Source organism: Teleopsis dalmanni, chromosome 2 (assembly GCF_002237135.1).
Source record: "Teleopsis dalmanni isolate 2A chromosome 2, ASM223713v2, whole genome shotgun sequence".
In the NCBI taxonomy this organism is placed as follows: Eukaryota; Metazoa; Arthropoda; class Insecta; order Diptera; family Diopsidae; genus Teleopsis; species Teleopsis dalmanni.
In genome coordinates, this window is record NC_051847.1 from 223,779,551 (window position 1) to 223,807,512 (window position 27,962).

Here is a 27,962-nt window from a genome sequence, read left to right on the forward strand (position 1 = left end):
TATATATATATAATTCATGTATAATAGGTCTTCAAATCACTACCTTCTCGGACAACTTCAAATCGATTTCAGTATTTAAATATGTAACAATTATATCTTCATTAAATATATATCAAAGTAGCGAATTATTCAATTACTGTTTATAGTTGTGTGTATAAGGTTTAAGTATACATACAGTACTATGTACCCTATTCATAAATAAAGTAGCAGTAAAATTAGTGTGTATGCATGTGTGTATTATATATACGTGTTTAGGTTATAATAGTTGATTGAATATATTATATAATATAAAGAGCAATAAATTTGCAGTTTCGTATATTGCATTTTCAGCTGCAGTTTTTTTTTTAAATAAAAATTTTAGAACTGTTTTATGTTTTTCGTTTTTTTAAAAGCCTTAAATAATGTTTAATTGTGTGTATGGTTCTTGTGTTTCCAAACATTATTTCATTATCTTGTTATTAATGCGTGCAGCGTGATTTTGTTTTAAATATTGTATAGTTTTCAAACTTCCACCTTCAATTTTCAATCCTTGTTAAATTTATAATAAATCCATTTATTTTCTGTTCATTACAATTTTCTTAAAATAATTTTCTTTACTAATTCAAATTATAGAAGAAAAAAGAATACGCATAACGCATAACGCATAGACAAGAATGGTTTCAATAGTCATCTTTTTATTTTTGTTTTTGTTTTCGTTTTTGTTTTTGTTTTTCTATGTTGATAGGTTGTTCGCTTCTTTTTATTGTTGAACGCTAATGTTCCTTTCCTCCATTTGCCATTAATTAGTCCAATTGGTTGGCCATGACTGTGAATATAAGAAATTAATTGTTGAGTTTTTAATACAATAAAATATAAATATATTAAACTACATTCTAATTTTCAACACATAAAAATAATAATAAAATATTAGAGGTGCTCTCAGAGTTTAGATAGATCTTAATAATTTTACAGAAACTTTCAAGTTGCCCAAGGAAAGAAATACTTTTCAATATTTCCAGAAGAGATCATACATTACAACTCTTACGAATTGGTTAAGTTTGTTAGTAGTTGGTAGTCTCTCAGTCAATTTGACAAAATCACGTGAGTCCATTATTATACCAAAAATTAAAACGGGACGTTAACGTTAACGCTTGATGTTATTTTATCTTAGAACTGCAAAGTTCTGTAAGAGAATTGAACATCTAATTGTCCAAAAAAAATTGATTTGACTTTTGCTAGTACTGAATAGTTGCAGAAAAGAAGTTTTACTGTTTATCCTTTCCATTCATCTGCACAAATTCAGCAATATTCATGTAGAATATTGTGAACATGTAGATGTCTAGTATATAGCCAATGTGTGTCTAAACTGGTCACGAGCTTAAAGATATTCTCCCTTGATAGACTGGGAATTTTACTTGATTTCTGTTTAACAAGTTTCGGATAAGATGAGAGATGTCTTCGATTACTAGATTACGTACAAGTAAATTTATTAAAATAAATCACACTAAAGACTTTCAAAATCAGTTATAATGATTATACATTTTATTTATTTAAATTTCAAAAGATAACGAAGGAACAGACAGACGAGCATATATTATATTTTAAATTGATTCTACTTAAAATAATAATAATAAAAAATATTTCTTACATGTTTATCATGCTGATCCCACATTTCTCCTTTATCCGGCATATGACTCATGTCAGTTGCATGTCCAACAAACTGTGGATATTGATAGTTTGGTAATAAATTCATTTGCTGTGTTTGATTTAAATTTGGTGGCTGCATGGACATGTGATAATCCATTGGCATCTAAAAGTGAAACAATGATTTTGTGTATTTCTTTTCATATTTCATATAATTTGGTTGGTTTGATTGGATACTTACATGAAAGGGATCTTGCTGATGATGGTATTCAGTAGGACCCATTCCCAACCCTGCTCCTGGTGTTATATTTGCACCTCCACCATAATAGCGATATTGTTGTTTCATAAGCCAATTTGAATGTTGAGATGCTTGTTTTTCTAACAGCCACTGTGGGACGAGTTGTCCTGTGGCACCCATAGCATTGGGTCCGCAAACACCAGATAAATTATCTTCAAGTGATAGACCGGAACCTGGAACACCCATATTTGGGTAATTAAATTTCCAAGTGGCACGTTCTGTACCAATCGGCCGTGGCATCTTGCGTAAATCTTCTGATTGTTGTTGTTGTGATGGTTGCTGTGCTTGATTTTGTATCAAACCATTACCTTGCGCACCGGAACCCTGATTTGGAGACATTGCAGCTGGAGAACCACCACTGCCAACATTACCAGGCATTCCATTTTCTAAATTAATCATATCTCGAGCATTTTGTACATAGCCGCCGTATTCACTATTGCTTCCAACACCATACCAACGTTGGTTTGGCATATGGCCGCTTGGTGGTTGTGATTGAGGACGTCCTGGTGCCAATGATTTACCAGGAATAAAATTTGGATTTGCTTGCTGCTGTTGATGAAAAATACCTGTACCAATGGGTGGTTGCTGCGAGACTGGCTGTTGTGTTTTCGGTTGTGAAAATGCCGATGCACGTGGATTTAAACGTGATGTTAAACTTGTTGGTGTAGGATTCGTTGTGTTGTATGCTGCACCAACATTTGCATCCATATGATAATTCATTTGATGCGTATTAGCATTCATATTTTGTTGTGTGGGTGCTACAAGATGATCGTAAAAACCAATTGCACCAGAACCGTTTGCACGACCTGGAGTATTTGAACCAATTGGCCCAAAATTCATAGGTGTTGATGAAGCGTCAAGTGAAGCAACGGGAGCAGTAGTAGGCGGTGTATGTCTGGCATTTGTAATGTTCGACCCGACTGTGCCTGGTCTGTGCTGACTACTTGCTGGCCGTTGAATTGCTAAGCCGCTTGGAGGTGCTGTACTCCCTGAGTTTTGCCCAATTGCTTGAGGAGGTTTAATGACACCAGGGGAGATTGAAGCATTACTAGAGGCAGATGTTGACTGCGATGCTTGTAAAGAATTGGCGTTTGTGTTTGTAGTCGAGACATTTTCAATTGTTGAAATTGCAATAGTTGGCGATATAGCAGAAGCATTTCCAACAGTTGTATTCACAGGCATAATATTTATTGGTTGCTGACCCGAATTTACACCCGATGGTAGAGATCCAATAGGTGCTGTAATAACACTACCTGGTGGTGATGTAGAAAGGCTAGATGATGCTTTCGAACTGCCCACTGGCGAACTTAAAATATTTCTATTGTAACCAGGAGCTTTAGAAGCATCAGCTTTTGGTAAATTCTCATTAGCCAACCCAGTATTCGATGAATATATCTGTTTATTTTCACCTCCCCATTGAGATTTATAAGTGTTATCATTAAATAAAGAATATTCATTGCTAAGATTTGTAGCAATCTGTGTACCAAAGTTTGATGGTTGTGCAATTGAAGCGTTATTAGCGTTATTTGCTCCGGAAGCTCCACCAGCACTATCGTTAACACCAGCTTGATTTTGTGAAATTTTAGATTGACCTATAGATGTAGTTGTTTGTTGTTGCGTCACATCCTGTGGAAGAGTTTGTGTATTTGGCATTGGTGAAACATTACGTTTTGGTGGACCAATGGGTGTAACTGGGCGTGTTGTGTTTACATTGTTTTGGGATGCTGCAGCCGCAGCTGCAGCAGCTGCATTAACAGCAGCAACATCAGCTACATTAAATGTGCCAATAGGTCCAGATAAAGTATTGTTATTACTGACAAGATGTGATATTGACGATAAAGAGCTTGGTATCGGTTTACCACGTCCATATGGCGCTGTGGTACCAACAATTCTCCCTTCGGTTTTCTTAGGAGAAGCATTATGAATTCCACCTGTTAATTTCGCTGCAAAAGTCTGAGAGCTCACAGTATTGTTACCATTATTGTTGTTGCTTATAAATGCTGTGGGCAGTTGTTTTGTATTTGAACTCTTTTGCGATGCTATAACGTTATTAAAATTAGGAGTAGTTTTTGTGACATTGGGTAATGTTTCCAGTCCACCAGGCTTGTGCTTTTGAGTACTAGTAATACTGCTAGTACTAGCTTGAGTACTGCAGCCACGTGTTGGTGGTTGTTGAGAATAAAACGCTTTCGCAGATTGACTACGTCCGGTTGAAATTTTAGAAGAAATAGCTGTTTGAGATTTTGGAATTAAGTTATTATGTTTCGTGCTAGCAATACTTGTCTTGGTAACAGTTGTTGTCATTGAAGTTGAGACACTTGTTGTGACAGTACTTGTAGTTGGTGTAACCTGATATGAGCATGTTGGAGCAGAGGGTGTTGATGAAGTCGATGAAGAAGAAGACGATGTTTGTAATGCAGTTTTGTTGTCCCACGTGCCAACAGTCATAGGTAAAGTAGATGCTTTTATGCTTGTATTCATACGTGGCAACATTTGTAATATATCGACATCGGGATCTTTAATTAGAGCTAAAATAAGCATATGAGCTTGTTTTGTTGCATCAGGAAGACCTTTTATTGTTATGCTTCTTTCTGATTGATTTTTTCCTTGTTTTTCAACTTCAATGTGTGCACCTGTTGTCGCACGAATAGCATTTATATTACTGCCTGCTCGTCCAATTACCCGAGAAATTGCATTGACCGGCACTTGAACTTTCTTGCATGTCATTTCTGGTACTGCTGTCGTAGTAGATGTGACAGAGGCTAACACTGTTGATGCATTAGTAGATGTAGTAGTGTTTTGTTGTGTTGAACTTTTTCTTACTACTTCCTTCCAACCATCTTCACCACGTTTAGGTGGACTCGGTTTGTTAACAGTTTCACGTGGTAATAAGCTATCATCTGGCTTTTTTGTGTCTTCAGTTGTGTATGTTGCGTTACGTGAACTACAAAAAACTAACGATTTGCGATTGCCCGTTTGATTTGGGTTTGTAGGTGGTGCATCAAGTTTTTCCAATTTTGGTTTTTCAGTTTGTGGTGGTTGTTGTTGTTGTTGTTGTTTAGGAGCAGAAGTTATTTCTTTAGGTGCTAAATTTTCTTTTTCGCGCTGTTTATTATCTTTTTTCTTATTTGACATGGTTTCATCTTTTTGCTTATTTGTACCATCACCTTTTTTGGTCACAGATGCAGGATTAACTTTAGTGGATTCTAAACTTGATTTCTTAACGTTTTTCATTTGCTGTTCTTCTTTTCTAGATTGTTTAGGTGAAGCTTTTGTAACTGCCTCTTCAGCAACAGGACTACTGTTGCGAACGTTTCGTGTATTACAATTTGCTACAGTTTGTGGTTGTTGAATGTTCTGTTGCGCATTTTTCTTCTTTTTATTTTTATTCTTACCACTTTTTTCTTGATTGGGTACCATACCAGCTTTTAATTCTGCACTAGAACACGAACCTTGATCAATACCTGAATCACCTTCTTCTCTATAATGTTGGGGATTTTGATTATCTTCATCATCCTCCGCATTATCTTCTTTATCACTATCTTCATCTTTATCAGAATCTTTTTCATCTGCTTCTTTATCGATATCTTGCGAACCGCTCGCTCCTTCCAATTGGCGGCGTTTTTCCTGTTTCTTTTCCATTTTTTTCTTCTTCTTTCGTTCACGCCGCCTTGCTGCAGCAGCTCTTCGACTCTCTTCACGTGTACGTTCTAAATCAAGTTCTTCTAAAAGAATAGAAGCATTCTTGTTTGCTTTTACAGCTTGTGCTTCTTTGGCTGCACGTATAATTTTCATACAATCATAACATTTTTCGGAAAGCTCTTTATCGCTTATAGTGCTAATGAAGCGGTTCATTTCTTGGTCAGATGGAAATTGAGTTACATACTGTACCATCCATTTCACAACTTTAGTATGTCCTTTACGGAATGCTGCCATTAAACAAGACACACGCCGATTATCCTGCGAATCAATGTCCGCATTATTATCAAATAAAATCTCAACAACCGCAATATGACCACCGTGAGCAGCTAACCAAAGTGGGGAATTTCCTTTCTTATTTTTAACTTCCACTGCTGCTTTTCTGGATAAAAGTAATTCAACAAATTTCAAATGACCTTTATCTGCTGCAATTGTGAGTGCGGTATCACGTGAGGTTGGAACAGGGGCAGCATTTACATCAGCACCTTTATCTAACAATACGCGACCAACATCTATATAGCCTCCGGATGCTGCTTCCATAAGAGGTGTAAGCCCAGTTTTTGCTCTGTGCTCTACATTAGCTTTGCGGTCTAACAATAGACTGACGACCTCGTGACGTCCTTGAAAACATGCTAATGTTAATGCAGTATTGCGATTTGTTTCAATTTGGGCGTTTATGTCTGACCCTTGATCTAGCAATAATTTCACAGCTGCTGCATGGCCATTCATAGCCGCAAGCATAAGTGGGGAAATACCTAGCTTACTTCCTGTTCGAGAATTTATTTCAGCTCCATTACATAAAAGTAGTTTAATTATATTAACATATCCACCACTAGCTGCTAAACTCAAAGGTGTGTAGTCAGATACATTACGATGTTCTTTATTGGCTCCAACATTTAAAAGTAATTCAACTACTTCATAACGACCTCCAGAACATGCCAGAGACAATGGTGTATCTTTGGTTCTTTCGGATTGTGCTTCAAGATCTGCACCATGTTTTAAAAGTATATCAACAACTTTTTCATGTCCAGCCGTTGCTGCTAGTATAAGTGGGGTAAAACCTTTTTTATCACGATGCTCAATATTGGCACCACGATTTATTAACAACTCCACTAACTCTTCGTGTCCACCAGCACAAGCTAATGTCAGTGCTGTGTCATGATTGGAATCAGTTTCTGAATCGACATCAATAGTCTTATCTAGTGTAGTAGTAGGTGCAGTCTGCTGGTATTGATGTTGAGCAGTTGTGTTCGCTATATTATAAAAATTTGTTAAATTTATGTATATATATATATACATATTAATATATGAATTATACATAAGTTATAATTTAAATGAATAAATTAGCTAATGCTTATTTTTTATTTTTTACTCACCTTGACTTCCTGCAGGAGTTTGACGTAAGAGTGAATAACGATTTCGCTCTTTGCGAGATTGCTTATCAATAGCTTTTTTAGCGATACCACCTGGCATTTTAGCTGATGACGAAGTGCAGATTGGCGGAGCAGGTATTTGTTGAGCTGCAACTGCAGCAGCAGCTGCTGCCATTTGTTGTTGATGTTGTTGCTGATTATTAATATTGCAACCATTCAAATCTATATCTGCTCCCATTGGTACAGCACAATAACGAGACGCTCCACGCGCAACTCCAGCAACATTAACTCCAGCATTTGGATGTGGTACTACAACTGATGGCTGAGTTTGAGTAGCAACTTGCACTTGCTATAGGAATAAAATAGATTATAATATATTAACATATTTTTTATTGTATAAATAATTTAGTTATATTTTACCTGTGTATGTTGAACACAAGATTGTTGCTGCTGCTGTTGATGTTGCTGTTGTAATTGCTGTAGTTGCTGTTGTTGCTGCAGTAATAATTGCTGTTGCTGTTCCAATTCTTGTTGTTTTTGTTTTAGTACCTGCTGATTTAAAACCTCGAGTGCTAAAGCAGCTTGACGCTGAAGTATATTATTATTATATGCTACCTGATCGAGAGAAGCCTGTTGTTGTTGGTGCTGGATTAAAGTTTCTGTACTTTGTTGAGACAAATCCTTTAGAATTTGCTGTTGCTGCTGCTTCAAAATTTTAACTTGCTGTTGTTGCTGCCTTTGATCGTGCATTTGGTGAAGTTGGACTGCATCAGGATCTTGTACTGCTTGAGGCATTTGGAATAAAAGTTGTAGAGATTGTGGCGGTTTTTCATTTCCTTCAACATTAAAAACATAGTTTCCAGCTTGTTGTTGTTGCTGCTGTTGACCAACTGTGACAGATGTATTAGTTTTAATCATACGCGCATTTGACTGCTGATGTATTTGCTGCAGTTGGAGTAATTGATGTTTAAGTTCTGGGTCAGTTTCTATATCAAGTTGTGTTTGTACCTGTTGTTGGTGTTGGTGTTGCAAATGGAAATCATTTGGATTTGGCAGTGTTTGTTGCAATTGTTGCTGTTGATGTTGATTTTGCATTGCAGCTGCTTCTTCAGGAGAAAACGGTAACAACGACAATGTCGCTTGTTGTCGATGATGCTGAATATTATTCAATTTAATATTTACAAATAACAATTTTTTAAATAGTACAAACCTGCATTATATCGCGTTCACCCATTTCTTCTTCAACTAAACGTTGCTGAAGTTGTTGTTGTAACTGGTAATCAAGAAGTAATTGGTTTGCTTGAAGTTGCTGTTCATGCTGTTGATCATCAGGTGAAAGCATATTCTGTTGATGAGCAGCAATCAGATGATCTTGACTTGTCCACTTTGCTGTTTGTGCCCAGTTACCGTTCCAACGTGTTTTACATATTGAATTTATTCCAAAATCTGCTAATTCGGCACAATTTAAGTTAGAAGTCAAGTCCTAATTTAAAAATTTTAAAAAGAAAAATTAAAGATCACTTTTTCAAATTTTCTATACATCCATGTACCTGCAGTGTTGGATCGTTAACGTTATGTATTACTTGAAATATTTCATCCATTTCAACGGCTATGTCATACATTTGTTCACGTGTTCCATCATCTTCGTTGCTAAATTGTTGTAATGTCTCATCTAATGGAGGGTACATTTCACCGTTCCCACCTTCAACCCCACCTGCAGCACCGATCATTGATCCGTCATCTGGATTTTCGTATAAATAAAATTGTTGATCAATCTGAGCATCATGTTGTATAAGCATAGCTGTATGGATATTAAAAACGAATTTTACATAACTAATTATTTGCTACCCCCCACTCAATTGCCCATTACCTTGATTAGTTGTAGTTGGTTTATGTTGATTCACTGAAACTGCAGTGCTTTGTTGCACATATTGTTGATGAAGTGCATTATTTAAAACATTTCCATTAGAAGCTTTGTAGTTACTTAGTTGAGGAAAAACATGGACTGTTCCATTGATATCTTGACGAAAATCGCAAAGACCTTGCGATATTTCATCATGTTTTAACGTTACATTAGAAAGTATTAAATTCTCTAAACGATGAGATAATTTGCGACTCTTGCTTGGAGAGTTCAATTCTAAATCATCGTCTGTAAGAGGCAACTCAGTGCTATCAGAATTGTTTCGCAAACATAAATCATTTTCATTAAGGTGTTCATCAATATTTAATGACGTTGAAGAGTCATTATCATTATCATCATCACCTTCACCTTCACCATCTTCTTCTCCTTCACCTTCCCCTTCGTCATCTTCATCTCCTTCTTCATCTTCATCATTCACAACAATCTCTGTCTCTTCTTCATCATTAATCAGCTCACTTATTTCAGTTGGTTCTGGTGGTAATACATTGACTTCATTTTCAATATCTTCATATATTTCATTGATAACATCTTCTACATTGAGTTTATTTGGATTATTGTGGCATTCACTTAATGAACCAGGAGTAGATGCTGCAGCTACAGCAGCTGCGGCAGCTGCAGCAGAGCATAATGTCGCTAAGTTTTTCATTTCAGCATTAGACTCAGATTCGTCACCGGAAACTCCCATTGCATTTGTGTACGCTTGTTGCTTTTCAGGAGGAGTTTCTGTTGGTGATTTTGGTTGATCATCAAAAAAGCGTCTTATACCAAAAAGCTGCCAACCTTCTTGCAATAATTTCATTTGAGTGTTCACATCTAATTTTTTCAGATACTCCTGTTGCTCAGCAGCATTCATGCTGCAAGCCGTAGCAATAGCTGCAGCAGCTGCTGAAGCAGATCCATTATTGCCCATGGAATTAAGTGAATCAGTTGAACCTCTAAAAAATCATTACGAAAAGTTAGTGAACAATATTAAGTGAATATCAATATTTTTTATATTTACCGTATGTCCTGCATAATTGACGAAGCTGCTTGACAACAAACTGCTTCAAGTGCCTCATGCAGATCATGAGAAGCTAGAACTCCACCATTATGAGATTGTAATAAAGCTGGAGACAGATTTACACTCATGTTAACATCTGCTGAGGTTTGTGTGTGTTGTTGGTGCAATGTCGTAATAGTATTAGGATCAGGAACTTCGAGTTGCTGCTGTGTAAAGGCTCCAGAAGATGAAGGCGAAGCCAAAGGTGAAGCTGGCGAATTGCTCAATGCTATTTGTCCACTCGATGTAACATCCAAGCTTGGGGGAATTTGTTGTTGTTGATGTTGTTGTGCTGCAAACACCATATGATTCATAATAGCATGCTGCGTTTGTAAAGTTGGCTTAACTTCATTTGTTATCAACAAGGGCTGTGAAATGTAGAAAAATATAATTAAAATAAGAATTCAATTAAACTAATTACTCTTAATAACTTACAAAAAATTATTAATAAATGGAAACCATTTAATTTTGTCTATGCAAAGCTGGAAGATTTCATAGTACATATTTTTACGAATTTAATTTATTGCTTTTGAATTTACCTTTTTGCCAGATACTGGAAGATTTTGCATCAATTTGGTCGATCACTTATGGCAGTACTTTGCAATACCTCCGATGGTGTAGTAATCTGTGACCCACTACTTTTTTGGTTATTACTAGTTGCATTATTATTGTTAGACTTATTTATATGATAGTTAACAGTATACTGCATGTTAGAATTGATCATGGTTTTATTTTGCGATTGCTGTTGGTGATGACGTGGTGCTTGCATATCTATTGCAGGAGTGTTTCCGTCAATTAATTCAGTGATTATATTGTTTGAATTCATATTAACACCTTGGGGTAAATTTGTAAGTATGACTGTTTCATTTGGATCTATCATTGGAGTTCCTAAGTAATAATATAAAATTATATATTTTAACGTTCAATATATATATATATTTACCTATTGGTAAATTGGAGTTATCCACAGCTTCTTCTACGACCTCCGCATTAGCTAAATCCATATATGTGACTGGTAGTAAAGATGTCGTTAACTGCTTATTATCATTTACATTCTAAAAATAAATATATATTAATAAAAATGTAATAAGTAAATAAATATATGTAGTTAAACCTTTTGTATAATCACACGACGACGTTTATAGCAATCTTCATCAATAAGGCAAGGTATTTGCTTAAATTGATTTGGTGTTACTGCTGTTGCCCCTGTACCGTCGTCACCAAGTGGTTGCGAGCGAATTTCCTCTATTTCTGTTTGCTGCTGCTGCTGCTGTTGTTGTTGTTGTTGCTGTTGCTGTTCTTCAAGCATATTTCTAGCTGCAAGTAAATTAAGCTCCAAAGACGCAGGTGACTGCCGATTCTTTCTAGCAACACTTTTAATTTTAGGCACTATATTTCCTGGAATTACTGGCGGTGCTGGAGGAGCTTTTTGTGGCGGTGTCAACGAATTTATATGAGTCATGTCTAATTCAAAATGTGTTCGCGGAACAGGCGGATGTGGTTTTTGTTGTACTATTTGCTGCTGCTGTTGTTGTTGTTGTTGTTGCTGTTGCTGCTGTTGTTCCCGTGTAAGGCCTTGCGTTAACCCTTGCTCAAAGCCTGCCTGCAGGTGAAATAAGCGTGACTTGGCAATCAGAGCTTCCTGTTGTTGAGCACTTAGTGAGTTGATATCAATAGCAGCAAACTCCTCACCAACAATATTTCCATTAGACTGTGCCAGTTGTAATTGTTCATCGAGAGATGGTACTGCAGTATTAGGATTTCCATTAAACTGTTGTTGATGAAATAATTGTTGATTAGAGGCTCTTACGGCCTCTGACACCTCATGTAAACCAGGTGGTGCGCTCAATTGCTGAAGTTGTTGTTGTAACTGATGTTGTAGGTGTTTCTGTTGTTGTTGAAGTTGTTTTTGTTGCTGTAAGTTAATGACACGCATTTGTCCAGCCGTTGGTGGATTTGTTGTAGCATTAGGAGATGCAGACGCGGTTGCTGTTGCCACTGTCGCGGATTGCATGTCATTTTGTTGGTTCTGTACAAACGGATACTTGAATAATAGCTCTACTACTCTAGTATGTCCACCTTTAGCTGCCTCAATTAACATAGTGCTGTTATCCTTTAATTTATGAAATGGATCTGCACCACTTTTGAGTAACAACTCAACAACTGCTTGGTGACCTCCTGCACAAGCAAGAGAAAGAGGTGTATGATCATTGCTACTGGTTTGTTTGTTGACATCAGCGCCTTTTTGAATTAAAAATTTCACAGTACAAAGGTGACCAGCACGACAAGCTTTCATAAGTGGAGTACGTCCACCCTCAGATTCATGTTCTAATTCTGCACCGAAGGATAGTAGTACGTCAGCAGCATCTGTATGACCATTTTCACAAGCATGCGTTAATGCTGTATCACCGGTCTGAGTTTCGGCATGTACATTAGCTTTATTTTGCAATAAGAAGCGTACCAAATCCGTGTGACCTTCTTGAGCAGCTTCCATTAGTGGTGTTGATGCGCCTAATTCTAAGTTGGCACCCTCCTTGATAAGAAACTCAGCTACTTCGCTAAAACCTCCACAACATGCTAAAGTTAATGCAGTTTCTTGCGTTTCCTCTGTAGTTGCGTTTATATTAGCGCCTTTACTTAACAGCAGTGCTACCATTTCTTCATGACCTTCTCGTGCGGCTTCCATTAAGGGTGTATAGCCTTCATCGTTTACTTCTTCAATATTTGCGCCGCGTTCGATTAGCAAAGTAGCCAACTCTACATGCCCTCCACATGCAGCCAATGTAAGGGGCGATTCAAAGGAATCAGTTGGCATATTTACTTGTGCACCAGAATCAAGTAAAAGACGAGCGACTTCCACATGACCGTCCATTGAGGCTTCCATCAAGGCCGTATGCATTTCATCAGTTTTATGTTCCTGATCAGCTCCAGCTTGTAATAAGAATCGCACCATATTTAAATGCCCTTTATAACAAGCAAGTGTTAATGCACTTTCCTTGAACTCATTGGAGTGTGTATTAATACCAGCACCACTTTCGAGGAGAACCTAAAAATTTTAAAATATACATTAAAAAAACGATTAAATGTGTATGTTACATTTATTAAAATTTTTAGATACTGCATCAGATAAGATCAAAAAATATCAATGAAATTATATAAATGGCATGGGACAGATCAGTAACTCAACCCAGTCCCACCATATGCAACAAATTTTCTCAAATCTCGGATTTTAATCATTTGCAATAACAATTCAAATAAAAAAAATAAAACAAAAAACAAAAATAAAATATTAAAAAATGTATCACTGAAAGTAAATAATTTTTAAACTAATGCATATTTTTACCTTTGCTACTTCAACGTGGCCAGCAGAAGCTGCTTCCATCAATGGCGTATGGCCATTTTCATTTTGTTCCTCGACATTGGCGCCATGTTTCAGAAGTTCTTTCACTACTTCAACATGTCCACCAGCGCAAGCAAACATAAGCGGGGTATTTCCAGTTGCACAATGCGCATTAACATCCGCATTATGACTAAGAAGGAGCTTAACAATGTCCAAATGACCAGCTGATGCAGCTTCCATAAGTGGTGTACAGTCCTTTTGACCTTTGTCTTCAACCTGAGCTGCTGACATAGCTAATAAAACCTTTAAAGTTGACAACAAAAAAAAACAACAAAAAAAATGTTTTTATTAATATCTTTCTTTCGTTAACGTTAATTAAGTGTACCTGTGCTAGTTCATAATAACCAGCTGAACAAGCCATTGACAACAATGATTCACCATCATCTGTAGACTCATTAATATTGACGTTTCCCTTGCCAAGTAAACGTCGCACAGTTGGTACGTCATTATCAGTGCAAGCAGCGATAAGTGTGCGAGAAAATATTCTGCGTTTTGAAGAAAGAGACAGATATTATATTAATATATATACATAAGCATATTTAACATATCTGCAAATTAACTAATTTAATTTATGATATTATCAAAGTGTATACTATATTATAATATAAAATTTAAAAAGATGCAGAAACAAGCCGGGATGACAGTTTTAAAACTGTTGATATGTTTCAAAAGTTCTTTCAAAACTACCAATGAACCTATTTCAATCAAAAGTTTTAGAACTGGGTTTTAATAAAATTTGGCTAAACTTACGTTTTGTCTCGTGGACTGTTTGCACATCTCATTTTGGTTAAGGCTTGCTTGGTCTCATCGATAGCATGAGTTGCGTGACGAAGAACTGGTGCTTTCTCATTTGCTAAAAGAAAATAAATTATTTAATATAACTATAGAGAGAAAGGTGTAAGAATTGATAGATTTTATATTACAATAGATGCTAGTAATATAAACTTCTGCTAAAATTTTGTTAAATATGAAAAACTAGTTTGTTTCTCAGATTATTACTAATATATATTATTAGAAATGTTTTACTTTTAAAAATGCCAGTTAATTGTTTTATTAAATGTATTAATAATAAATAAATTTAATTCAACCAATGTTGAAATAGTTATCTATGTTAATCAATATAATCAATTAATTACAACTCGCTACAAAAAATATAGATGCACACAAAATCTTATCAATTATAGTATTTATAATTTCATATTATTAATTACCTGCAGCCTCAAAAAGAGCATTGAGATTACGACTACGATCATTGCTGGAATCAAGAAGAAAATTACCGCTCACTTCATTCGGATCTTGAATCTCTTCATCCTCATCTTCTTCATCGATTTCCTCATCATCATCGTCATCTTCATCGTCTTCGTTATCATCGTCGTCTTCGTCTTCGTCTTCCTCTTCATCATCATCGTCCTCATCTTCATCATCGCCATCATCTTCATCTTCTTCGGCATCTTCATCATCCTCATTCGGACTTTCGGCAACAGATGCAACAGATTTTTTGAACATATAGTCTTTCTTTTTGAAAGAATGAACACAACTTTCAATATCAGATTCAGGTATATCATCCTATATAAGAAAAAGAGACGAATAAAAAAATTATGAGATGAACAACTTGTGTTTGAAACAACTTTGTTGTGGTATTATTAGTTAATAATTTCAATTAAAAATACTGTATTATAAATATTAACGAACATAAGAATAAATGCGAAGGTTTAAATCAGACAATTAATTATCAAAAACAAAATACATAAATAAATAAAAAATTATACTTGTTGTCTAAGGCCAGCAAAAGGTTGTTTGTAGTAGTATTTGTGGTAGGATCCAACACAATAATCAATTGTTTAAAATAAAGAATTAATATAATTTTGTTGTTGTTATTAAACCATTAGTTGAGATATATTGCTGTTGCGTTATTATTGTTGTTAAAATTTCTATTCATAAACTTTTATGCATTTTCAACAAAATAAAAGTAAAATTTAATTTGATTTGATTAAATTTTTTCGCAATTCTTGTTATAACTTACTTACCAAAAGTTCTGGCCTTAGACACAAGCATGCCAGAAGAATCTACAAATAAAAAACGAAAGTAGAAATGAAATCAAAAATAAACTAAAATAAGGCAAGCTCACCCCTCTACTATTTGCCATGATATATAATGAATGAATTATAAGCAATTATTATAAATTAAAATCAAAAATTATGAATTAAAACAGTATTATGATGATACGTTTACATACAGTCGTCGCTTATTTATAAAAAAAAATAAATTTATTTGAGTTTCCTACAATATAGTCGATCCAAAATATCATTCCTAATATAATATTTTAATATTTTCAACCAATGTTGAATACAAACTTCGGCAAAACCAAAAATATCTTTTACTATTCATTTACAATACATTTATAAAGTAAAATTAATTAATGTAAAATTAAGTAAAAATAATGTTGTGTCAGTCTTGATGATGTTGTGGTTTCAGAAGCCCACAATAGGTATTTTTTTTTTTTTGAAATATATCAGCTGTGGGAGGGAACTAGTAGTTTTTACTTAATTTTTATAATTTTACTTTATGAATGTTTATTATGTTAAGGCTAGTTGAGTCAGTGCACTTGAGCAATTGTACTCTCTATTAACTGCGACATTTCTTCATAACCCCTTTCTATACCTTGACTGGATTATTGTTTATCACTTCATCAGGCTAAGCAATAACTGACCTCAGATCTGTATAGCTCCCCTAGAAGCCTGCTGTAACCGTTCTGAGATTCGATAACGCGTTGTTAGTAAGTAAAAGATAAATATTTGGTTTTGCCTAAATTTTATACCCCTTTACAGAGTTTTCAGGAATTTTTATTAAATAATATCAATAAATGAAACTGAAATCATTAAATTATATACAAATTCATATGTTCATATTTTTTAATGACAATATGTTATGTAATAAATAACTTTTAATTGCAAATATCATAGATAATTAGTCTTCCTATGTAAATTATAGATAAACTTCATATGTAAAAAATTACACATATTTCACATAATTATATTTATAGATACGGGTATTTTAAAAGAATAATATATTTAAAATGAAAATCGACACTAGTTATCTTAAGATTTAATAACTAAATACCTAACTGGAGATTAGATATTGAATATATCTACACAATTTATGTTCGATCTAACACTACATTCAAACTGTCATTATATCGATTTATTACAATAAGTAAAACTATTAGTTTTTTTGTGCCTCTTAGTTTCATTCTATGCACAAATTAATTAAGATCTGAAACAAGCTAATTTTGGCCGATGCAAAAGAATTAATTAGGTAGGTGAATTAACCCATTTTGAATACGTTCAATACAAAATGCAGGTTAGGTTAAGTTCGTAAGGCGCGTGTTGACTTCCACGCGGAGGCATATATTGCTCATTATGATGCCCTCAAAAATTATATTTTATTCAAACACAACCCTGTTTTTAAATTGCAATAATCGAGTATTATGACTTGAATACTGCAAAAATTGCATTGTTTTTATCATAAGTCATATTCATATACTTGAGCTTTGATGTAACAGATTAAAACACCGATTTATGTTACAACTTTCAATTTTGGTTCAAGCATAATCCTATGATAAAACTTACCTCGAAGCATAGAATTGAAACTTATTTCGTGTCATTTGAATTTGAGTCCAAAATTATTTGCGTTTTGAGTGGAATTTCTTTAGTATTTTTGTAAAAGAAAACTTCTTGAGCTTGACACTTTTTAGGGTAAAGATTTTTGCCATAAAATTTTAGTTAAAAAGGCAATTTAATTTTGATATTTGGAATAATGAATTTATGTTGAATTTGGTTGCCAATTACGTAAAATATTTAAGAAACCAAAAAAAAAACAGAACTTGTGTGACAATTATTGAAACACACACAAAAAAACAACATATTTAAATAATACATCAATGGTTTTAATGCATTTATTTTGCATTTAAAAAACAAAAACAGGAATGAGTACTTGACTACTTGTGATGAATAAACAAACTAGTATCTTAACTTGATACCTAGAACCCATTGATGACGCAAGCATTTTGCACCGATCAATATTTACGGCATCAACAAAAATTCAGTGACTTTATTCCATCACTTCTACTCTTCTTCGCTTCTATGCATCGAGAATGTTCATATGAACTCGTACACTTTTGTTGCAAACTGATTTCATGATTCAAACGTCAGATTGCAATAATGAGAACATGAACAAAAAAAAAAAAAAAGTATTACAAACAAAGACGCTGATATCTTAATTTTTTCTTTGTTTTTTCTTTTTTTGTCTTTCCGACAAATTTTTGAAAATAAATGTAAAAATATAAAAACAAAAAAAATAGCATTAGTCTTCGTTTATAAAAAAAAAAAAAATTAGCAAGCAAGCAAAAGAAAAATAAAAACAAAAGGAAAAACATTTTTATCGGCCAGTGCACCACATATCAATTCATTCTTTTACGTTTTTGAAACGAAACCCCTTCAGCCCCCCAGACCCCCCTCAATTAAATTGTATGTGTTGTACGGCTATTATTGGTTTATGCTTTTGTGTTTGTGGATTATATTCACTTTTTTTTGTTTTGTTATTCAAATTTTTGAAAAACCTTTTCAGTTGACGTTTGTGTTACGTGTTTTTCAATTTGTTGTTGGAAATTGTTTCTGCAAACAAGAATTTAGCAGTTAGCAGTACGAAGCGATGATGATGATTCATCCAAAACGTTTTAATAATACCAAAGTTTGGTTTCATTTACTATATATAAATATATAACATATATGTATATAGACAACAGGTTAAACACTTTTTTTTACTAATTCCTAAATTCCTATACAAACATCGTTTAGTTTAATTATTTATTAAAAAGTTGCTACCAACTTTATTTGGAAATTTTTGAACGTTTTGAGTGTGAGTACATACATATGTACATACATTTTAATTTTGCAAACATTTTTCACATTTTCTTTCATCAATAATGTAAAAACAAACAAATAAAATTGACTTGCCACCTTACTCTTTTTTTACTTTTCTTAAATTATTTTTAATTTTTGCAATACATTTGTACTAACGACGACATTGTTTATTTATTATATTATGTATATGACTGGGAATATACATTTTAAAAAATAAACTAGTATTTTTAAAAAATAAAACGATAGTTTAAAAAAAAAACTTTTCACTTAAATCAAATATAAACGTACATTATTTGGTATCTCCTCAATATTCAAAGTATATAAAACTTCTATATTTGAATTGTGCAGAGTGCAGCACATTGGATTATTACCACAACTATTCACATTCATGTCAACTGTTTTACTTATTGTAATAGACTGATTTGGTGGAAGAATTTGCATACTAGCCAACCATCTGCTAGGTAGTATAGTTTTAACAAAAACTAATAGCTGTAAATGCTCGTAAAAATTTTATGCTAAAAATCTGTTTTGTACTTGCAAAGCAACTTTCCTTACTTACTTCTTAACTCTTGAAGATTAAAAATAACAACCACCGTAACTACCTAAACATTTCGTAGAAATTCTCTTCTCTGATGCAAGTACATTCAAACCTTCAGGAAAATATTATAATAATTTTTGAACCTGAAACATTTGGTATAGTAAACTTTTACTAAACTATTTAAACAAGTAAAAGATTAAATCTATTTATCTCAATGCACATGTACACATACTATATGAAGGACCAATCTGCATTGACCAAAACAGATGGATAATTAAATAAAAGATGTTTATTTAATGTTTTAGGACTGAATTAAAAAAAATTACTATTAGTTTTATTTTACAGGGTATATAAAAAACAATTTGAAATGTATAAAATAAGCCAAAGATGATTATCAATGATAGTCAAAATATATCAAAAGACAAATTAAAATAATTTGTTTTGCAATTTACTGATCAATTAGGTCGTTTTATAATTGATTAATACAAATTAATAATAACTAAGCAAACGATAATAAAGCATGACACAGTTTGAAATATCAAGATATCCATTCGATTGGCAATAAATAGTTGAATATTGAAAAAAATTGGAATAGTTCGAAATATGCGTATATTTTAAATTATTTTAAATTATAATTCTCATATAGTTTGTAAATATACATATATATAAACATGTAGTTATTGCTATTTGAAAATCTTTGCTTCTTTAAAAATAATTTTAAAAGCTTGTTACTTTTATTACACATTTTTCTTAATTTAAGTAGAAGTGATTATTGCACCTCTTGCATTTAAATAATATGATAATATGTAAATAAACACTATTACAGAATTTACATATTTATTTTTATATCATAAGAAATCGTTTATAAAAATTTTAATTAGGGATATTCTTAGTGATATTTTAAAGTTTGTTATTTTAGATTATACAACTAATTATAAAGGCTCTAATTAAAATTGATATATGAAATGAGCTGGCATCACTGTTACAAACTATCATTCTTACTAAGGTCGTGTGCGAATTCAAGTAAATTGAGGTAAAGTAAATCAATATTTTCTTAGCGATTTTTACACTACACTTATGTACATATTTATTTTTTTATTTATTTATTGCACTTATTTATTATTTTTGGTTTAAAGTTTTCATATTTATTTATTTTTTAAACATCTTATACAATTTTCACAATGGTAACACCTAATTTACCTAATTTTTATCTAATTTACCCTATTCGAAATTCTGGTAAATACCATAATTCGCTGCCATACCGACATAATTTACTATTTCCTTCAATTTACTCGAACTCGCACACGGTCTAAAAAGCAAAAGATCAATTTTGTTTTTTAAATATATCATTAATATATTAAATATGTTAATAATTATATAAAAGAAAATTGTAGCAAACAAATGAAATGCATTTTGTTAATATAAATTCTAACCAAATGTATTTAATTTTAGATTTATACATTTTTATTTCGAAACTGGCAGCACTGTTTTTACACAACAACAAAATGACGTACATAAACGTGTTCATTTCTCAGATGACATTTCTTTAAAATCATAAATTAAACATATGGAGTGTGATGTGCACTGAAAGGTAAGGTAAGGTGGTGTAGTGCATTTTACTAAACACGTGAATAAATAAATAAATAAATAAATATATAACATTCTTAAGAAAAATAAATATAAGGAATATAATACATACACATATATGTATATATGAAAAATTTTAAATCTAAAAACAACGAACCACAAAATTGGAATTAATTTCTATTTTGCTTTGTACACATCTTCTCTTACAATTTATTCCACTCGCAACAAACACAGACACAAGCTCCTAAAAATATATAAAACTTATACACTCGAGCTCTTTATAAGCAAATTTGTGTGCAAGTGTGCAAGTAGTAAATGGAATGAGTTTTAAAGAGAAAGATGAAAGAAATTATAATAAAACAGAAATATTTTATAAAACAAGTTGAAGACGGTTTTCGTCAATAAAGAAAAAAACAAAAAAACAACAAAAGGAAACAAAACTGTTTGTTGTTTTTGTAATATAAATTTTAGAAATATGTGTAAAGAATGAAGTGTCTTGAAACTATAAACTGAGCGGTTTTGAAGACCGATAAATAAAAAGAACACAAAACGTATACAAACACATATTATGTATCTATTATCATGTCCCTACGTTATACGTTATGAGTATATATTTTTCTTTTATTTGTTTTTTTTTTTTTTTTTTTGTATTTTATGTTTTAGGGTCAGCTGTAGTTAATCTGTGGAAGCAAGCAATAAATACTGACAGCAGTAAATTGAAGGTGGAGCCATATAGGCAAATGTTGAGAGATACTGCAAAACTATGCACAAATTATTCATAATAATGCGTCTAAACTAAGTTACAAAAAGTATAATGTATAATACTAAAAAATGTGTAATTGTATGTAAGCTGAAAGTAAAAATCGATAAATAGTTTGAGTAGCAAAATTTTAGATGTTACTCATATTTTACATAAATAACTATTATTTTTTGAAACTGTTATCAAAAATAACTTTTCTATAACTTAAGTTACAAGCGGTGCAAAACGCCTTATCTCCACTATTTATTAAAGTATATTTGTCATAATATGATTACAATATATTTTCTTATGTCTACTACTTTTGTTTTATTGTTTAAAAAAAAAAAAATATTTTATGTCTGACGAAAAACTCACTGAGTCTGGTGTAAATCAACATAAATATGCATTAATTATATATATAATAACCTTGAAAATATATGAAAGACGCATACAAACACAAGCATTTTCATATAAGTGATATACTTCAGCACATTGGAAAATAAACAAACCGTATTTACCTAGACCCTGCGAGCTGTCTGTGTAGTGAACGCTAACCAACTATGCATATAATGGGTTTCTTTGTGCACAAACTAAAAATTATGAAGAATTTTAAAAGCCACTATATTGATAAAGGTACCTGATGTTATACCATAGATACATTCACTAAAATCCATATTCATATCAGTTTGTATGTATAGAACGAACAGCTGGAGTATTGTAAACAAACTTATATATAAAAAGTTTACTATTAGTTGTACTAGCTAAAAAAAAACTAAAAATTTATTATAATATATAACAAAATAAGATCTTTAAAAATCTTCAAATACAACTACAGAGAAAGATATTTTAGATCGACATTTCATAAATAAATTCAAACTATATATAAGTTTTTAGAATGGTATGGCTAGAATGGTTAAAATGGTTCGAGTGATCTATTCTAGTTAAACTATTATCTAAGCTTCTAGAGATATAAAGTATATACCTACATATGCAATTGAAAAATCAAGAACGAATCCTCAATTACGGAATATTTATATTCATTGTGTTAAAATCCTCGATATCTATCGTTTACTAAAATATTAACAGACAGATATTGAAAATATTTACATATATTACTTAGTGGACTTGCTTTTTTTATTGATATGTCAATTACTTGGAAAATCAATAATCTGCTTACGAAATTTTAATGTTAAATAAATCATTTGTATTGAATTTTGTATATACATACAAATTTCTATAGTAGATAAGACAACATAGTAATTGTTGTAAGTTCATGTTTTGCACATAATTTTTGGTCTTGCCGAAAACAGTGTAGATGTGCGTCTTAATTCTATCAGACTGAACTTTAATGTTTATAGTACCTATATACACAATACAAAAATACGAAAGAAACAAACCCAACTAGGACCATGCTAGTCATCTTAAAAAAAAATTGTAAGAATTTATTAAAATTGAATATTGGTCGTAATAACAATTTATTAAAACAAATAATAAAAAAAATTGTAGATATAGACCACTTCTTTTTTTCTATGCTCATAGATATAGGTTAAGTTAAGTTACACCGGCTATCTAAAGGCTACAAGCCTATTGGCCCATTGTGTTATCATATAAAGAAAATTCAGAAGTTTAAAAACCATGTTGAACTTCTGGTGTTACTCATAGATAAATATTCAAATTTATTTATACGTAAAGCAATTGTAAGACAAATTTAAAAACAGTCGAAACAACACGTGGTTATATACCATCTGACATTAGAAACTCAAAAAGCAACGCTTTAATCTTGTTATATAATCTAAATTATTACTAAGTTTATTACATTTGTTAATAAAGTGATATATTATGTCTATTACACTTTGAAGAAAATTTTCTGTACATTATATTATGATTTATAGTTATTATGCATAGTATGTCCACAGACATATATTCTAAAGATCTCTTGATTTCATCAAGAAAGAGATGAATGTTATAATGCATTTCATTAAGAAAGGTTTCTACTAAAACCGGTTTTAAATTGTATTTTGTAGTTACGTTAATCTCATTGTTTACTAAAATTCACTATAAAATTAAGAAAATTAGATGCCAATTGTAGGAATAATAATTCTAACAAATTAATGGCGCAGTGAATATTGTTTATTTAGATTATTTTTTATTATGACTAAGTGTTTCGGATGTAGTGAGGAAGAAAACTGCTTATCGATACGCTATACAGATTACAGAATACAGATTTGCGTATTAGAGTATTTTTCAATAATCATCTTTCTTTCTTTTTAGTATGTACCCCCTCAGGTGTATGTAAGCGATCATATGTATATTACAACCAAAAATCACAATTTTTTAACATGATATAATTTTTTCAAATGAAATTAAAACATTGTTCTCTATTGTTTGTTGGGTACACTAATTTCTTCAGTGGATTGTTTCGGATATCTGTTACAAAATCGAAATTCTTGAAGCAAGTGTTCTGGTATTGGAACTCTTATATTTATGAAACATTTTATAATTTTTATTTAAAATTATAAACAATCCCACTATCAATTTGCTATTAGTATATATTAAAAATTGTAATAGGTTTTGGTATATTTTACATAGTATTTAAAACAGAAATAGATTATCTATTGAAATTAGTCTACCTATGGTATAATATCTGTATCACTCAATCACAGACAATAATAAATGGTTCCAACTTTATCAATAATATTTGTTTTTAAAAATATTTTCTAGGTCATATCGATATATTTATATAACAATGATTTTAAGTATACTTAATCTGTGATTATAAGCTGCTGCAGTGCTTAGCACTGACACACAGAAAAAAATACTTTTACTGCAATAGTTTCATAAGCATAATTTCCTACTTTAATATTTTATAGAAATATTTTTCAAATTGTAATATGACGGCCTTAAACCATTTTATTATTACTTTTTATTTTGATTTCCGTTTCGAATCACTCTTTTTTATTCTTTCGATTGCGTTGACATTCTATGAGCATTGCTGGCTGTATTGCATGAAATTATGTATGTGTTATGTTAATGTGCATGTGTATGTGTGTGTGTGCATGTATTTAAACGTAGCATACAAAAACATCGAACCAAACATGTGTTTGAATGGCACAAATACTTGCGCACCGACCGTGCCGCTTCGTACTTCGTTTTCTGCCTTTACTCGGTACTGATATGTCCGATCCATCTAATATGCTGGGCTGGCTGTAGATTGTTTTTGCTTGTAACTGTGTTTTTCTACTCAAGCTATGTTTGCACGTATGTTTGTAAATAATTTAGATTAATAATTTTCACACACTTTTTAAGATTTCATTCGCATAAATGCAGTGCAACGGCATTTCTTATTCTGGTATTTTTATTTTTTTAATTTTTTTTATTTTTTAAACGTTAGTTTTTTTGTATATTTGTCGTTACGCATTGTTGATAGTAAGTTTAACACATAAACTGATAATTGTTTAAGCAAATCCAATTTTACTTTGGAAATATTTTTGGAGAAATTGTTTCTCAGTTTCTGTTTCTTTTCTACGTCTTTTTTCTCAAATGTGAAAAATAAAGTTACATTACGCGTACGTAGTAGAGAATAAATCTATTGCATTGTGCATAGAATAGATTACATAAATTAAGACAAATAGTGTTATACGTATTATAAATGTATATATTATATATATGTATATTCAATATCCTGCAATATCCAACAAATTTTGCAATATATTGGAGTTATCGTCCGCACTTGCAACCAGTTAATAGACTATACAACACTGTCTTATATGCACTGTGCACTGTGAATACCCACCCAGACCATCCACCCCTTTAAAAATTATTTAAGGCTTATCAGTGGACAGTTGAAATTAAATTGTAAAAATAATGAGTCCATATAATAATTTATTAAATCTATTTTAAAAAATCTAATGTTTATACTTAAAATTTTTAGATAAAATATAATAAAAATAATGACTCCTCTTCATTTAATGATTTATTATTTACTTTTATTTTATAAACCTAAATATTTATTTAAAAAAATAAATATTTATAATGTAAATCATATTTTATAAAATAATTTATATATTTATTCCACTCTCATATAATATATATATAGAATATTTATAAATTATTAAAATTGGAAAATTTTAACTACAAACTTAATTTTCCTATTTAAAAAATTATTTCAGTAAAGACCCGTTGAATGAAATTGGACTATCACTAATATTATCCCTTAGATTTACATATTTAACATATTGAATTATATATAAATGTTTAGCTACTGTTTCTATATAAATGTACATTTTACAAAATACCAAATGTTCAATGAAATATAATTTAATGGCAAATAAACGAAATTGTTGTAACATGATTGATGAGAAACAATGAAACGAAATACAAATGGGAATTTCATAAAATAAAATAAAACCTCCAAACATTAACCCATACACCAAATTTGAAGACTTACCTCTGATACTGATTCTTCATCAGATTCTGATAGATCCGCTGGTGGAGGATAAAGCTCAGTATCCGTATCTGAATTATCGCTGGTTATGATATTCTGCAATGCATTCGAAATGGCGTTTACAATGCCAGCCGATGATGAAATTGAAGAATTTGAAGAAGTTGATGACGATACTGATTGTGTTTTGTTCTTCATGGCTGCTTTGGCGCTCTTAAGCTTTTGCTTAATGGCAGCTGCAGCTGCTGTTTCGCCACCAGTAGGCACGGTACGAGTTATGAATGGTAATGTTGTGGTAAACTTTAAGTTCGATTTTGTCGTTTGTGATTTAGAGGCGGATTTCGATGATGTGGAGACAGCAACAGCATTCGCTTGTTGTTGCAATGCAAATGCAGCTGCAGCTGCAGCAGCGGCGGCAGTTTTACTGGACGTCACAGCACTTTTACTACTACCGTGTGCATTTTTTGCAGCAGCACTGGCACTAATAGCCTTGCTGGTATTGCTAACAGAAGCGGGCGTTTTCGGTATTTTAGAAGGATTCGCAGGAATAGAAACTGCCGCTGCATTGCTTGGAGTTTCGGTTGCTGGTACTGGTACTGGTACTGATCCAGCAACACTTGTTTTAACAACAATCGGTCTTGTTACCTGATTCCCATTGGCAGTGGCAGTATCTGCGGTCGAAGTGGACGCTGTTGCAGTTGTTAATGGTGTGTTACTTACTTTAAGTTTCAATTTTTGATTACTATTAGTAAAATTATTGTTGTTGTTGCCATTTCCACTCGCTATATCGGTATTAAAGCTACTATTATTTTCTACGGGTATTACGGCAGGGGCTACAGGCAGCATTTTGTTGCTTCCAGTTGCATTTTTCAAAGATTTTTTACCATTGTTGTTGTTGGTAGATGTTGTGGTAGTTGTGGTGGTGATGGCTGCTGCTGCTGCTACTGCTGGTGGTGGTGTTTGATATTTAAGGCTATTGTTGTTTTTATTGCTATTGTGAATGTTTTTCTTTGCTGTAATTTGCTTATTTTTTCCTGCATTCTTTTGTGCATGTTTGGTTGTAGTTTGTGTTGATTCTGCTGTTAAAATTTTATTTGATTGAGTTGTTGAAGCAGCAGCGCAAACACTTAAATCGTTTCTTATATCATCATTATTCATGTTTCTAAGTATTTGAAATATTTTGTGGGATTTTCACTTTTTAGGGTCCTTTTTAGATATTTGTATTTCTTCATGTACTTTTTATAATCGGTTTAAACTAAACATTAAAAACTATTTCTTTAAATATAATCAATATATGTGATTTCAGACTTAATATTATTATTTATATGTATCGATCAATTATATGATTATCGATACATAAAAATATTTAAATCATTGCAGGTAATGACCCCTACCCTACAATTACTTCTACTTATAAATTTTACGACTTTTAAATGAGTTCTTTGGCAAAATGTGTTTATGTAATATTCAAAGTATAACTTAATACAGAAAATTACATATATATATTACATTAATATAGAATATGCACATAATCATATATTAATAAAATAGCGTGCATTACAAAATGTGATCAAAGGAAAATAAGTGGCAACACTATGAGCAAAAAATTCTTTGTCATTTCACTATGATGGCTCTTCTTTTTCGCAGCGAAATGAAGCAAATGGAACTCCCAAATGAAAAAGTCGTAAAATATAATTTGTAAGGGACGTATTGTTCGTGCAGGGGCGTTACAGGGTTTATATAGCTGTTCACAGCACTTCTGTCACTTTTCACTATTCACATTAATCGGCTTTCGCAAGTTTTTAATCTGTATTATTATGTACATATATTTATTTATATATTAAAAATGACGATGCATTTAATACTCCTATATAACTACACACATATTATTAAATGATATTTAGTAATAATTTATACAAATTTAGTTATTTCAACGAAAATTTTTTCACGAATTACCGACACAATATTATAATGTCGTCTGACGAACGAAGCATTTCAACGAATCACACGAAATCGAGCATAAAACGCATATCGAAAGAAAATGAACCACAAAGTAGACACAAAAAATTTTTTTCCCGTGAAAGGGCGATTTTTAATTCAACTTTTTCACATATAAAACTATACAGTTCGATACAAAAGTATTATCAAACCATATTTTGATACACTAGATTTCAATTTTTTATATTTTAGAAAATTACCGTTGAAGTTTTTTCCAGCATATATAAAAATTTCAACGCAACGAATTTCTAGACCACCGTCATAACTCGTGCAAATTAGTAAAATGAGGGAGAAGAAAATATGCTGTACAGCGGTTACTTGAAAGATGTAATTTGTAGTTAATACAGCGGTTCATTGTGTATCGCGAATAAAACTTCGAATTTG

General features: G+C 31.9%; 1 protein-coding gene across 1 annotated transcript; it reads right to left on the reverse strand.

The window, feature by feature from the left end:
• On the reverse strand, positions 1–27,862 carry LOC119676834 (ankyrin repeat and KH domain-containing protein mask). The gene is made up of 19 exons (XM_038088093.1): positions 27,779–27,862; positions 25,587–26,835; positions 15,381–15,419; positions 14,565–14,919; positions 14,104–14,206; positions 13,679–13,838; positions 13,297–13,596; positions 11,068–12,999; positions 10,897–11,008; positions 10,524–10,841; positions 9,915–10,329; positions 8,864–9,849; positions 8,544–8,794; positions 8,204–8,476; positions 7,414–8,148; positions 6,997–7,342; positions 1,865–6,873; positions 1,628–1,789; positions 1–805 (listed from the first exon to the last, which is right to left on the reverse strand). Exons 2-19 carry the CDS (start codon positions 26,736–26,738, stop codon positions 779–781), a joined length of 12,675 nt encoding a protein of 4,224 aa, XP_037944021.1. The 5' UTR covers positions 26,739–26,835; positions 27,779–27,862; the 3' UTR covers positions 1–778.
• Between the last annotated feature and the right edge of the window lie 100 nt (positions 27,863–27,962).